Below are 15,567 nucleotides of genomic sequence, written 5' to 3' on the forward strand. Positions count from 1 at the left end.
TTCTGCTACTCGCTGTTTATTATCTATGCATAGTCACTTTACAAATGACCTCGACTGACCTGTATATAGCCTCGTTGTTGTTGTCATTTTTTTGTTGATGTCATTTTCTTATGTTACTTTTTGATATGATTTGATTTTTTACTTTATTTAGTAAATATTTTCTTAACTATATTTCTTGAACTGCATTGTTGGTTAAGGGCTTGCAAGTAAGCATTTCACAGTAAGGTGAAATGCTACACCTGTTGTATTCGGTTCATGTGACAAATAAAATTTGATTTGACACACACACACACGTCTAACTCCCTTATCCCTGTATCCTTTACTCTCCAGGATGGTGCAGCAGTTCTCAGTAGACTCATATCCCTGTATCCTTTACTCTCCAGGATGGTGCAGCAGTTCTCAGTAGACTCTTATCCCTGTATCCTTTACTCTCCAGGATGGTGCAGCAGTTCTCAGTAGACTCTTATCCCTGTATCCTTTACTCTCCAGGATGGTGCAGCAGTTCTCAGTAGACTCGTATCCCTGTATCCTTTACTCTCCAGGATGGTGCAGCAGTTCTCAGTAGACTCTTATCCCTGTATCCTTTGCTCTCCAGGATGGTGCAGCAGTTCTCAGTAGACTTTGAGAAGCGTATCGAGGGCTCTGGGGATCAGATCGACACAGCAGAGCTGTCAGGCGGAGCCAAGATCAACCGCATCTTCCACGAGCGCTTCCCCTTCGAGCTGGTCAAGGTGTGTGTACTGTACTGTATGTGTGTGTGTCTCTTACCAGGGCCCCCGCGCTCCTAACTTGAGACAGACAGGGCTGTGGACCGACCCCAACCCAGAGACTTTATTATAATAATTATAATTCGTTTTTTAATTTTTTTACTTTTACCCTTTTTCTCCCCAATTTCGTGATATCCAATTGGTAGTCTTGTCTCATCGCCGCAACTCCCCCACGGACTCGGCAGAGACGAAGGTCGAGAGTCGTGTGTCCCCCGAAACACGACCCTGCCAAGCTGCACTGCTTCTTGTCACAATGCGTGCTTAACCCGGGAAAGCCAGCCGCACCAATGTGTCGGTGGAAACAACGTTCTGCTCGCGATCGGTCAGATTGGAGGCGCCCGGCCCGCCAAAAGGAGTCGCTAGAGCGCGATGGGACAAGGACATCCTGGCCGGACAAACCCTCCACTAAACCGGACAACGCTGGGCCAATTGTGCGCCGCCTCATTGGTCTCCCGGTCACGGCCGGCTGTGACACAGCCTGGAATTGAATCTGGGTCTGTAGTTACGGCTCAAGCACTGCGATGCAGTGCCTTAGACCACTGCACCAGTCGGGAGTCCCAACCCAGAGACTTTATGAGGAAAACATTCTTCCCTCCCTCCCTCCCTCCCTCCCTCCCTCCCTCCCTCCCTCCCTCCCTTCACAGTAAAACATTCTGTTTGGCCTTGGCCACAGGATCTGGGCCTGCTGGGGCCAGACTACAGTCTCAGTCGTTAAACATCGCACAGTCAGACTGTCTGTCATCATACACTCATGGTATAGCTGTGTCATATCAAATGATTAACAGAGGTGTCAGACTGAATGGAATAACTAAGCAGTGTTAGTACTTAGTCTGAAGGTTTGTTGTTGTTGTAAATGTGCTCCTGTGAAGAATATTCTGTTTGATGTTCAGAGCCACTCAATGGATACAAGGGACCTTCCATCTCTATCTCTGTGGTATCTGTTGTGCGTCGGAGGCGAGTGCTCACTATTTAACGCGCGTGTGTGTGTCCTTTCTGTGTCCGTACAGATGGAGTTTAACGAAAAGGAGCTTCGCAAGGAGATCAGCTACGCCATTAAGAACATCCACGGCATTAGGCAATGTCCTTCTTCCCCATCCCCCTCTCCCTCCCCCTGTCCTCGCCCGCCTGGGTCGCCTCTGTGGGCCAGGCCAACTCTAATCGCCGTCACCCATCTGATCACAAAGACCTCGAGACACACGGACTGCAGACATGCACCCAGCATGCTGTCGCATACTGATGTTATCAGAAACAGAAGTGGAGGGATTTGTGATTAGATCTGTGACCGCTGGTTGGATGGTATCTTTCTCTCGCTCCTTGCCCTGCCCCCTGTCCACCTGTCTGTATCTTGTATGTATGAGTGTCTGTCTGTTGAAGCCCTAGCCTGATATGCCAGTTACGTGGGACCTAGCTCACTTTTTACCCGTCCCATGACAACGTCCTGTCTTTTACGTAGGTCCCAGAGTGATATAAATCAGAATACGACAGTGACGTCATCGCTATTCAGGAAGTGAACCTGTTGAAGTGAACCTGTTGAAAGTCCCCTCTGTGTTTCTTCCTCGCACTCAACCTCCCACAGTGAAGCTAGAAGGAAGGCTTCAAGAACAGGGGATGGTTTGAGCCATGTAGCAGAATACATGATCCTGGTGACCTACTGCCAAGAAAACAAACTAACTTAAACTATGAACAATTATTTTTGCTTACTGTATACAGTTTCCCTCAGAAAAGCTACAAAATCTAAATTTGCTTGAGCTTGGAACAGTATTGCTATTTGTCTGCATTTCCTTGTCACATTTCCTTTGTGAAAGCAAAATGGCTGCAAACCTGTTCTGACAATGAGGGTGAGCTCTACCCGGTCAGTGGTTCTGAAGGAGGGGGAATGGTGAAAGGAAACCATTCAAGAGAATTGAGACACATTCATTATGTTGTAGTAGTATAGGGATTCCAATAGTAATGGCATCTGGATGAGTCATATGCTGTAATATGTGGGCAAAACTATTCACATACTGTATAGCAGCATTATCCAACTGGCGACACAAATGATTTTATTTGCCCCCCCCAAAGATGACTGAAAAGTTATCATTCATTTTTGCTAGGTTGGGGGAGACATAAGAGACTGTAAAAACACCAGCAAATTAGATTTTTACTTAGGATATATGTTCCAAAGTACTCTCACACAAAAGAGAGGTATACTGTATGTGATCGTATACAAATGTAAGCGAGGTTTGAAATGGTTATGTTTTTCAAAATGTTATATCTGTTTGGGCTTCTTGTGGTCAATTTGCAGTGTACAAATAATTAGTCATTCTGTTCTGGCCCCCTGACCTTCTGCTCAAGAAGACATCATCCCACAGCTGAGTCTAGTTGATGATCCCTGCTGTATAGTAATAATCATAAAAGTTGCGTTCTTTAAGTTCAGTTGTGCTTTTATTGGCACCTTCAAACATATCAGCACATTTGAACGAGCTCAATATTTCCCCCAAACAATGATGTGATGATTTAGCTTCGTTTTTAATACTGTTTTTTGTTGAAATGTATTATCTGTCTTTATCTTGCTGTGCATGTTTCTTCTTTATGCTTTATGTGGAAGGGGTTTGGGAGGAGGAATTTATTTTCAATTAACACTATTCTCTCTGCCTGACTTCCTCCTCCTCTTCCTCCTTCTTTCTCTGTTTCCCTCTTTTTTGAACCTGTCGCTCCTTTTCTCTCTACCGGGCAGAACTGGCCTCTTCACCCCGGACATGGCCTTTGAGACCATTGTGAAAAGGCAGATCGGCAAGATCAAAGAGCCCTGCCAGAAATGTGTGGACATGGTCATTTCTGAGCTAGTCAATACCGTTAGGCAGTGTACTCAGAAGGTAAACGCACATGGTGGAGAGCGACACTATGGTTTCATCTCTCCCTCCCACCAAAACCTTCTGCTATGTCATCCCTGTTATCGTATCACCGCACCGCCTCGTTTTCCATACCCTGTTTTCCCGGGTTGGGACAGTAGGGGGCGTACTGGGGTAGTTGGGGTATTGTGAGGAACTGCCTGCCTACCGCTTTGGATGGGGTGGCTGGGCAGAGTGGCCATCGCATGGCCATGTTAGAGAACTGTGCTGGGTATAGAAGGGGTCTGGATGCTGCTAAGTTGCTGCTATGTGGCTACATGTCAAGGGTAGCAACTTTAGACACATGAGTAAGGACGAAAATGATCAAATTAACATTCAGAATCAAATTAACGGTCAAATTAACACATCTCAAGATGTTTAAGTTCTGTTAAGTCACAGGTGACTGAGTTCCTTTTAGCAGTGGAAAAATAATTTTCAATGCCTTGAGTGTCACATCAAAGTGTCACTCCGCTGTTGTCCCTGGCAGCCATGTTGGTTGACCTCAGCATCCAGACTTCCTGCTTGTGAGACCGGAGGCTGTGCACCTGCAGCAGACAGGAGCCATGACAATGTGAAGATCTGGATGATTACCAAGGGCCAATGACAGCTTTAGAGGGCCCTTTAGGGCCACACTCAGCCAAAAGGCCCCCAGTGGTCTTAATACCAGTGGTCTTAATTCCACTGTGACCAGGCCATGTTATGGAATGTGGCCTGACCACAGTGGCTCTGGGACAGTGGAATAACAAATGCTGTGACCCTGCTCTGTGCGGTCAGCTGGGGGATAGATGGAGATAGGGAGAAGAGGACGAAGATTTGGGGTCAGGTAGAGAGGAAGAGCAAGGTGCTTCGTCTGGGGTGTTGGGTGCACAGCTACGGTCTGGCATGGCTCATAACTCAGAGCTGTTGGCCGGTGGAGTGGTGCAGGCTGTATTCTCTCTCTCTCTCTCTCTCTCTCTGGATGGAGGGATAGACCTCAGCGCTGGCCTCTTTAGAATGGCTTCAAGGGAAACCAAATGTCTCACTTGTCTTTTATTCCCTCTTTACTGTTTACCCACCTCCCCCTGACCTGTCACTATCCCCTCTTTTTCATCTGTCTCTTAATCTATCATCCCTATTTTTTCCCTCCTTATACATTCTCTCCTTCTCTGTGTGGCCCTCTTGTGTTATTCTTTTGCCTCTCTATCTCTCTCTCTGCTTTGACCTGCTCTCTATCCCTGTGGATTATCTTAGTTCTCTCTCTCTCTCTCTCTCTCTCTCTCTCTCTCACTCTCACTCTCACTCTCACTCTCACTCTCACTCTCACTCTCACTCTCTCTCTCTCTCTCTCTCACTCTCTCTCTCCCGTCACCAACTCCTCTCTACAGGACGGGCCTGTTCACTCCTGACCTGGCCTTTGAAGCCATAGTGAAAAAGCAGATCCAAAAGCTGAAGGAACCCTCACTGAAGTGTATAGATATGGTAGTGAGCAAACTCACCTCCACCATACGAAAGTGTAGTGACAAGGTAACCAAGGAACCGAGCCACGTTCGGAGTCTGACTTGCGTCATTCTTAGAGGTAGGGATAGACCGATGGCTGGACTACAAAAAGGAAGCAAATGAGACAATTAAAATAATTTATCTATCTTAGATGAGCATAGTGGTTAGTGTTGTAGCTGTTGTAGCTGATAACCAGTTGATAGTTCTTTGAAGTTATGAGAATATTTTATTTATTTTTTTACTACTTATAAGGACAGATGCTGAGTGATACAAAAATGAGTGTAGCCATGGCCTATCTGTGTCTGATTGTATTTATTTAGTTTGACATACACTCCCGGTCAAAAGTTTTAGAACACCTACTCATTCAAGGGGTTTTCTTTATTTTTGCTATTTTCTTAATTGTAGAATAATAGTGAAGACATCAAAACTATGAAATAACACAAATGGAATAATGTAGTAACCAAAAAAGTGTTAAACACTTTACCCCCCTACTTTGTCACAACACAACTGATTGGCTTAAATGCATTAAGGAAAGAAATTCCACAAATACATTTTTAAGAAGGCACACCTGTTGATTGAAATGCATTCCAGGTGACTATCTCATGAAGCTGGTTGAGAGAATGCCAAGAATGTGCAAAGCTGTCGTCAAGGCAAAGGGTGGCTATTTGAAGAATCTCAAATATAAAATATATTTTGATTTGTTTAACACGTTTTTGGTTACTACATGATTCCATATGTGCTATTTCGTAGTTTTGATGTCTTCACTATTATTCTACAATGTAGAAAATCGTAAAAAATAAAGAAAAACCCTTGAATGAGTAGGTGTTCTAAAACTTTTGACCAGTAGTGTATACGTTCCCGTTATAGAATGCACAGTAAGCCACACAGCTAAGAAATCATTTCATAGTTTGTCTTTGTCAGTCAGTCTCTTCGTTCATACTCCTTATTCCACAGTTTTCTCTTCTCCTCCTCTCCATGGTGTGATATTAGTGTTTGAAGTTTATCTGAAAATGTGTCTGCCCCTCTTACATATTTGTTTCCAAATGACAAAGAACAAGACTCGGTGTTGGCTCTTAGCCAGCTACATAGCAGATTTAAATATTTTTTGTCTTCAAACATGCCATTCCATTTATGCAATGATGGTATCCTAAAAATTATGAATACTGTGTCTGACTCAGAAGACAGACTGACATTTTTTCAAAGCAGAGTCAACTCACCCACCAGTGACAATATACAGTGACATTTATTTACTGTGTACTGACTTTGTAAGCTTGGCAAATGCAAAAGACAGATGGTGGTCACTTGCGGTCAAAAGACGAGTCCTTTCAACACATGAAAGCATTCAAACATGTATTGTCATGGTAAGCTAGATACAGAGCCTTCAGAAAGTGTTCACACCCCTTGACTTTTTCCACTTTTTGTTGTGTTACAGCCTGAATTTAAAATGGATTATTTTGTGTCACTGATCTACATAATGTCAAAGTGGAATTATGTTTTTACAAATGTTTACAAATTAATAAAAAATGAGAAGCTGAAATGTAAATGTCTTGAGTAAATAAGTATTCAACCCTTTTGTTATGGCAAGCGTAAATAAGTTCAGGAGTAACAATGTGCATGGACTCACTTTGTGTGCAATAATAGCATTTCAAATACTTTTTAAATGACTACTCCATCTCTGTATCCACTTTGTAACACAACAAAATGTGGAAAAGTGTTGTGAATACTTTCCGAATGCGCAGTATGTTGTTTATTTTCAATAGGAGACACCTAACTGTGCACACTACTATTGATTAAACGTCATCTTCTCTAGATGTGTGATACAGATAGCTTTCTGTCACACTTCACTATCTCCTGTGTGCACTCAGGAATATGTTATGTAGTCAGTACAACCCCGGTGAACAATATGAATCGCTTTCACATTGATAGTCTGAATATAGTAGGACTGAGACTATGGATCATTCTGTGCTCACTTTTTTTTTTTAGATGTGGCATCCAACACATTAGTCCAGCAGACTATCGGTCTATCCTTACTATGGTCTTACCATGATATTTAACTCCCATGTAGTTCTTTTGTCATTCTATTTCTATTCAAACAGTCGTTTTTATTCTGTTTTGTTTTTGATTGGCCAAAATAGACAATTGATCTAATTGTCCCAAGTTTCCATCGTAACCAGCATTTGTGTGTTTTCTCCTCAGTGAGCAATACTGTATCTTTGTGACGTCCTCTCAGTCTCCGATTCTGTCATCTGATTGAGTTCCTCTCGTCGATTCTACTCACTTCCATCCCCGTGTCTGTCGATATGATTTGATCTGTTGTAGTAACTAGTGCTGTTGCAGGTGGAGCAGTTGTGTCTCAGCATCTCAACTAACAGCTCTACCCACAACATCTATCTCTCTCTGTTTCTCTTTCTCCCACTCTCTCTCTCTCTTTATTGTCTTCTACATCTCGTTGTATCTAACCTCTCACCGTTTTGTTTATTCTTCAAGCTAATTTTTGAAAAAATTTAAAAGAGCCCTCTTGTGGATTTCTTCACGACCATAAAACAGAAATTCCACAAGAGGTCTTTCTGCCCTTTTCCACTCTCTCTTCTCGTCCTCCCCCCTGCTCCCCATGCATTGTGTGTGTGTGTTTGTGTGTACAAATCTTCCTGCATGCTGCCCATACCCTGTTTGTAGGAGTTATTATATATCGATGTACTTTTTACAATGCATCTCTGTCAAACAGAACATTCCTAACTGGCTGTCCACAACTATGTTGTGGACGTGAACGTTGCAATGCTTCTTTACAACGACACATTGCTTAATTGGTCTTAAATAAAAAAGAGCCACTAACATCAGTCTTATTTTGATTGGTCAATTTAATGTCTGCTCTAGTAAGTCACCTGGCCATAAGGTAGGATCTTAATTTGAGAATAATAAATCCTACAGCAACAGGAAATGTGAGTTTTTATACTGAATTGAAATTTTTTAGGGGTTGATACAGTACAGTACAAGTTGAACATTACCTGCATTGCAAGAAAGTTCGACTGCAACAGGGTGATCAAATTAAGACCCTACATCTGTATTAGTGATAGCCCGACATGGCATTATAACACAGTATGTGAAATAGCCCTGCAATGGTTTCATCAAAGCTAAAGAACCAGTGTACTATAAGTCACCAGGACTTGTGTTTAGACGACAGTACAGAAGGAAGACACTAATACTGTTATATAATAGGCGTCAATGACATGGCTCTCTGTCTATACATATGAATAAGCCTTAAAGAGCTCAATGTCGCCTACTGTGTATTTGGGCCCATGCCAGGAAGTGGTAAATCAAACGATAGAAGAGAAGGATCTCATTGATTCCAATGTGATCCTGTAACCTTGAACAGCCAACGCAAAGGATGCATTGTAACTTGCCAGAAGTCAGCTTATTTTATTTCACTGGGATTTCAGTTGGCTTTCCTCCCTCCCACCAGACTCTGTGATTCAGTTTACTTTCCTCCCAACAGACTCTGTGATTCAGTTGGCTTTCCTCCCAACAGACTCTGTGATTCAGTTAGCTTTCCTCCCAACAGACTCTGTGATTCAGTTGGCTTTCCTCCCACCAGACTCTGTGATTCAGTTGGCTTTCCTCCCACCAGACTCTGTGATTCAGTTGGCTTTCCTCCCAACAGACTCTGTGATTCAGTTGGCTTTCCTCCCAACAGACTCTGTGATTCAGTTGGCTTTCCTCCCAACAGACTCTGGGATTCAGTTAGCTTTCCTCCCAACAGACTCTGTGATTCAGTTGGCTTTCCTCCCACCAGACTCTGTGATTCAGTTGGCTTTCCTCCCACCAGACTCTGTGATTCAGTTGGCTTTCCTCCCACCAGACTCTGTGATTCAGTTGTGTGTCTGCTGTATTGGAAGCACACCAATGTCTGTATTGGTGTGTTTACAAAGAACACATGGAAAATGTCCGTAGTGTGCCAGGAAAATAATGTGTTATTGGGGAGAAGACTATTTGTTGGGCAGAAGACTGTTTAGTGTTTTATGGCAGTAATACAGACTTTGCACTATTCATTTACTTGTAATTTGATTAACCCCTTGTGGAAAGATAGACACACTAAGAAAAGCCAATATTAACACTGATTAATTTACATTGTTGTGACTAGGGCAGAGTCTGTGCTCTTGTTGTGCGTGCACTGTATGTTTTTGTGCTGTTAGTGCTTGAGTGTGTGTGTTTGGCTGTGTTGGCTGTGCTTTATGTCTGGTCAGTGTCTGAACTGTGCCTCCCTACCCACACGGTGTGCCCTGTGCTGTCCTGTACCCACAGCTGGCTCAGTACCCCATGCTGAGGGAGGAGATGGACAAGATTGTCACCCAGCATATCCGAGACCGCGAGAGTCGCACCAAGGACCAGGTAACACGCACACACACGCATACACACGCACACACACACACACACACACACACGTACGCACGCACGCACGCACGCACGCACACACCCACACACACACACACACACACACACGCGCGCACGCGCACACACACTCACACTCACACTGTCTCACACACGCGCACACTCAAACACGTGCACACTCTTTCTTTCTCTCTCACACACACACATGCACACACGCACACACACACACCATTTTCACTGGCGTAGTGCAGTTTCTCTGGACCACTGCAAAGTTTGGAGTTTGGGCCCCGTCCTAAAAAAGCGACTACTACCAGGTAGAATGGTCAACACAAACACTTCACTTACAACACGTGGAGATTAAAAAGGAGGGTTGCTGTCAAAATGATTTGTTTAAAAAAGTAATACAATTTAGAGATGGGTGTGAGATGACGAGCGGGTGGGCCCCAGGAGCCTGCGGGGGTTTCCACTACACCAGTGACTATCTTCCCAATTCAAACTCTTATGTTTAATCCTAACTCTAATAACTCCTGATGTGTGTCCCTCCATCTAGGTGATGCTGCTGATTGACATTGAGCTGGCCTACATGAACACCAACCATGAGGACTTCATTGGCTTTGCCAAGTGAGCGTCGCCCTCTTGACCGCTTTCCTTATACAGTCGATTAGAACAGATAACCCAGTATAGACACAGTACAGTCTGTGAACTCTGACCTACCCTGACGTACTAATGATTCCTGTGTTTAGGTGTGTGTACCAATCTAACCTATGATTATGTTTACCCCTGTAGTGCTCAGCAGAGGAGCAGCCAGGTGGCCCAGAAGAAGCAACCTGGCAACAAGGTACTATAGGCACAGGACAGCACCTACAGACATTCTTACAGTACATTCACTATGATTTTTGTTCTGATGGGCTGTTCAGAAAGCATTGTAATGGCCCAAGATGCAAGGTTCTAGGTAGAGTGGCAACATTCTGGATAACTTTCAATAACTTTCAACTTCCAAAAATCCTGGTTGGAGGATTCCTGGAATCATGAAGAAATAAGCAGGAAATCAGGAAATCTCCAACCTGGATTTCAGGAAACCCAGAGAATTTATTGAAAGTTCCAAGAATTTTGCAACCCTAGTCCTAGGCCCATGTTGAGCTATTCCCAAACCAGATTATGGCTCCAAGTGAGTGCAGTTTTGAGTGAGTTTGTATTACTTCTCCATTTGTTCTCTAATAAATTCTACTGTTCCTTGGCCTTGTTATTCGTTAGTAGTGCTGTGTGTTAGTTGTGTTATGTTCCCACACTATCTCTGTTTTCCTCTGTTTCTTCTGAGTGATTTCTCTTTCTGTTGTCTTTTTTTCTTCACCTCTATTGCTACAACTGTTCTGCTTTAGCAGGATGAAATCATGGTGAGTAGAGAGTGTGTGTGTTAGTGCGGGTGCGTGCTTGCGTATGCGTGTTTCTTTGGGAGTGTGTTAGTATGTGTGTGCATTAGAATGTGTGTGTGGTTCTGTGTTTGTTAGAATGTGTGTGTGTGTGGTAAGAGCTTCTCATTACTGTAGATGGACAGGTGGCTAGGGAGCTCTCTGGGGCTTCTTTCCTCAGCTCCCTCCCTCCTCCAGGCAGTGCTCCCATCCAAAACAATAGAAAAGTACCCAGCTAGTGCTGCTCATCTCCCATTAGAAACCAGCATGAGAGGAAAAATAGCACACCCCACAGTACACCCCCCCCCCCTCCCCCCCCCCCCCGACATAGACAGGACACAGAGGGGTTGAGACCAGATAGGCCTTCCCGTTGCATAATGCTTATGTGTAGACGTCTCTCTCTCCCATAGAAACAACACCATTTGGAGTCACATTTCAAAGCTTGTTGCCGAACAGTCGAGCCTCCTTTTCCTTGGTCGTGTGATCGCTCGACGCTCCCTTAGCCTTGCTTGACGACTCAAACTGAATTCTTCCGCTTCTCTATGTTCCCTAACGTTACATACTTCAGTCTGAGACTGCCATCGTTGACATCCATTTGTGGTGACGTAAAATGAGGGGTGTTGTACAGAACAAAGCCATCAGCGATTGGATCATCTCTAACCAATCAGAGTACTAAATTGGTTAGAGATGTGTTCTGGCTCTGGCCCAACCCATTGGTGTTTTGGGACCAATCAGAAAGGCTAGAATGTGTTTGCGTTCTAGAAATCGTCGGGAGGTACTCAGATCCAGACTCATTGTGGAGAAGAACATAAGGTCTGTGGGCGTGGCGTAGTGTTTGGCCGGAGAAAGGAGTTTGGATAGCCAGTCAACCCCTAGCCTTAGTGTTTGGCCGGAGAAAGGAGTTTGGATAGCCAGTTAATCCCTAGCCTTAGTGTTTGGCCGCAGAAAGGAGTTTGGATAGCCAGTCAACCCCCAGCCTTAGTGTTTGGCCGGAGAAAGGAGTTTGGATAGCCAGTCAACCCCTAGCCTTAGTGTTTGGCCGGAGAAAGGAGTTTGGATAGCCAGTCAACCCCCAGCCTTAGTGTTTGGCCGGAGAAAGGAGTTTGAATAGCCAGTCAACCCCTAGCCTTAGTGTTTGGCCGGAGAAAGGAGTTTGGATAGCCAGTCAACCCCTAGCCTTAGTGTTTGGCCGGAGAAAGGAGTTTGGATAGCCAGTCAACCCCCAGCCTTAGCCAGTCAACCCCCAGCCAGATAAAGAAGTCAGCCATGTGTTCTCCAATAACAACAGATCCCAGAGAGATGGAGGCTTTAGCTTTAATGTGGGAGCAGGCCATTGGTTTCTCATCCATATCAGTGGAACTGTCCGTTTGCAATATTACAACAACGAAGACATTACTTCAAACAACGAACAATGTTTTTTTCCCTCGGACATCATAACACATCATTGCACGGGCAATAGAACAGCACAGCATGCACTATGATTTTCTCTTACCATGAAGCTGGATGCTCATTTCCTCTAAACTAAAACAATAACAAATGCGCAGGGGGAGGCCAGTGGTGCTGTTTTACCTATCGCAGATCTCAACTTTAAGACCAGTTAAACAAAACCATTTATAAAGAGGAAACATCACTATACACTATCTAGTTCCCTCTTATTCTCTCTTTAACCCCCCCGTCTCTCTCTCACTCATTATTTACACTCTTCTACTCTATTCTAATCTATTCTACTTGACACCATTCTAATCTACTCTACTCTACACTACTCTACACTATTCTACTCTACACTATTCTACTCTACTCTACACTATTCTACTCTACTCTATTATACTCTATTCTACTCTACTCTACTCTACTCTACTCTATTCTACTCTACACTACACTATTCTACTCTACACTGCTCTACACTATTCTACTCTATTATACTCTACTCTACTATACACTATTCTACTACACTATTCTACTCTACTCTATTCTACTCTACTCTACACTATTCTACTCTACACTATTCTACTCTACTCTACACTATTCTACTCTACTTTACACTATTCTACTCTACTCTATTATACTCTACTCTACACTATTCTACTCTACTCTATTATACTCTACTCTATTATACTCTACTCTATTCTACACTATTCTACTCTAATCTACACTACTCTACTCTAATCTACACTACTCTACTCTATTCTATTCTACTCTACACTACTCTACACTATTCTACTCTACTCTACTCTATTCTACTCTATTCTACTCTAGTCTACTCTACACTATTCTACTCTACTCTACACTATTCTACTATACTCTATTATACTCTACTCTACACTCTTCTACTCTACTCTATTATACTCTATTCTACTCTACACTACTCTAATCTACACTATTATACTCTACTCTATTCTACTCTACTCTACACTATTCTACTCTACTCTACTCTATTATACTCTACTCTATTCTACACTATTCTACTCTAATCTACACTACTCTACTCTACACTACTCTACACTATTATACTCTACTCTATTCTACACTATTCTACTCTACTCTACTCTACACTATTCTACTCTACTCTATTATACTCTACTCTATTCTACACTATTCTACTCTACACTACTCTACTCTACACTATTATACTCTACTCTATTCTACACTATTCTATTCTACTCTATTCTACTCTACTCTACACTATTCTACTCTACTCTATTATACTCTACTCTATTCTACACTATTCTACTCTAATCTACACTACTCTACTCTACTCTATTCTACTCTACTCTACTCTATTCTACTCTATTCTACTCTACACTAGTCTACTCTACACTATTATACTCTACACTATTATACTCTACTCTATTCTACACTATTCTACTCTACTCTACTCTACTCTACTCCATTCTACTCTACACTACACTACACTATTCTACTCTACACTACTCTACACTATTCTACTCTACTCTACTCTATTCTACTCTACTCTACACTAGTCTACTCTACACTATTCTACTCTACTCTACACTATTCTACTCTACTTTCTTCTACTCTATTCTACTCTACTCTATTCTACTTTACTCTACTCTACACTATTCTACTCTACTCTACTCTACTCTACACTATTCTACTCTACTCTACACTATTCTACTCTACTCTATTATACTCTACTCTACTCTACACTATTCTACTACACTATTCTACTCTACTCTATTCTACTCTATTCTACTCTACACTATTCTACTCTACTCTACTCTACTCTATTCTACTCTACACTATTCTACTCTACTCTACACTATTCTACTACACTATTCTACTCTACACTATTCTACTCTACTCTACTCTATTCTACACTATTCTATTCTACTCTACTCTACTCTACACTACTCTATTCTACACTATTCTATTCTACTCTACTCTATTCTACTTTACACTATTCTACTCTACTCTATTCTACTCTACTCTACACTATTCTACTCTACACGATTCTATTCTACTCTACTCTATTCTACTTTACTCTACTCTACACTATTCTACTCTACTCTACACTATTCTACTCTACTCTATTATACTCTACTCTACTCTACACTATTCTACTCTACTCTACACTATTCTACTCTACTCTACACTATTCTACTCTACTCTACACTATTCTACTCTACTCTACACTATTCTACTCTAATCTACTTTACTCTACACTATTCTCCCTATCTTTCGCTCAATTCAATTTCTCTCTCTCTCTCAGTGCAGCACAGATAAATACATCACCTCCAGAAGCACACCCTGTCAGTTGCCATAGTGACCGCCCAAGCGGGAGGGTCAAAGTGCTTAGGGGCAGTGTAAACACATTGGCCCTCGCTGTTTCCTGTTGGGCTGGCTGCGCTTACCACCTAGATCTGCCCTCCCCCCTTTCAGCAGCCACTTTGACTAACAGCCTCCCCTAGTATCTCCCTTTTACCTCCCCCTCTACCCATCTAGTGGATTTTCAAACCACCCAATATGATGCAATATAATGACTAACAATGCCTTGGTGGAAGGGGCAAGTAAGCAGTTGGTTGCACTAACACAATCGTTGTCCAACAGAAAAGTTTGTGAAAACAGAAGTTTTGACATGACACATGATGACTAAGCATCTGTCAGCTAATAACCAAATGATCATTCTCTCCACCCCACCACACCCCACAAACACGAAACAACCGTGCATCCACATATGCGCTGCATGTGTTTCGATTTGAAAGCAACCTTACTTAAGTAATAAGGCCCGAGGAGGTGGTATATGTGCAATATACCATGGCCAAGGCCTTGCACGACGCAACGTGGAGTGCCTGGACACAGCCATAGCCGTGGTATATTGGCTGTATATCACAAACCCCCGAGGTGCCTTATTTCTATTATATACTGGTTACCAACGTAATTAGAGCAGTAAAAATAAATGTTTTGTCATACCCGTGGTATACTGTCTGATATACCATGGCTTTCAGTCAATCAGAATTCAGGGCTCAAACCACCCAGTTTTTAAAGCTCCACGTAGCTCTTTGTCCTCCTTTGTCCCTGCCTGCCTTCCCTCGCTGTACCACCTTCTAGCTGGCCAGTGTGCCAGTGTGCTGCCTGCCCCTGTGCATTACGAATGGCCTATGCCCCGTGCACTGTGCTCTGTCCGTGGCATAGCTGTGT

At 43.0% G+C, this 15,567-nt stretch overlaps 1 protein-coding gene across 10 annotated transcripts in view; it reads left to right on the plus strand.

Annotated features, from left to right (window-relative positions):
• The window catches only part of LOC129863595 (dynamin-1-like), a 108,960-nt gene that overhangs the window by 30,283 nt on the left and 63,110 nt on the right, over nucleotides 1-15,567 (plus strand). For 8 of the 10 annotated variants that reach the window (XR_008760980.1, XM_055935682.1, XM_055935678.1 and 5 more), the window contains exons 8-14: nucleotides 596-731; nucleotides 1,775-1,842; nucleotides 3,484-3,622; nucleotides 9,413-9,499; nucleotides 10,050-10,120; nucleotides 10,286-10,337; nucleotides 10,879-10,893. Coding sequence is in view for 9 of the 10 variants with exons in the window: in XM_055935682.1 (XP_055791657.1) it covers nucleotides 596-731; nucleotides 1,775-1,842; nucleotides 3,484-3,622; nucleotides 9,413-9,499; nucleotides 10,050-10,120; nucleotides 10,286-10,337; nucleotides 10,879-10,893 (568 nt within the window). In the remaining variant the exon portion in view is untranslated. The remainder of the gene's footprint in view (nucleotides 1-595; nucleotides 732-1,774; nucleotides 1,843-3,483; nucleotides 3,623-9,412; nucleotides 9,500-10,049; nucleotides 10,121-10,285; nucleotides 10,338-10,878; nucleotides 10,894-15,567) is intronic. The other 2 variants (XM_055935680.1, XM_055935687.1) reach the window with 1 other exon arrangement.

This window comes from Salvelinus fontinalis, chromosome 10 (assembly GCF_029448725.1).
Source record: "Salvelinus fontinalis isolate EN_2023a chromosome 10, ASM2944872v1, whole genome shotgun sequence".
Taxonomy (NCBI): domain Eukaryota; kingdom Metazoa; phylum Chordata; class Actinopteri; order Salmoniformes; family Salmonidae; genus Salvelinus; species Salvelinus fontinalis.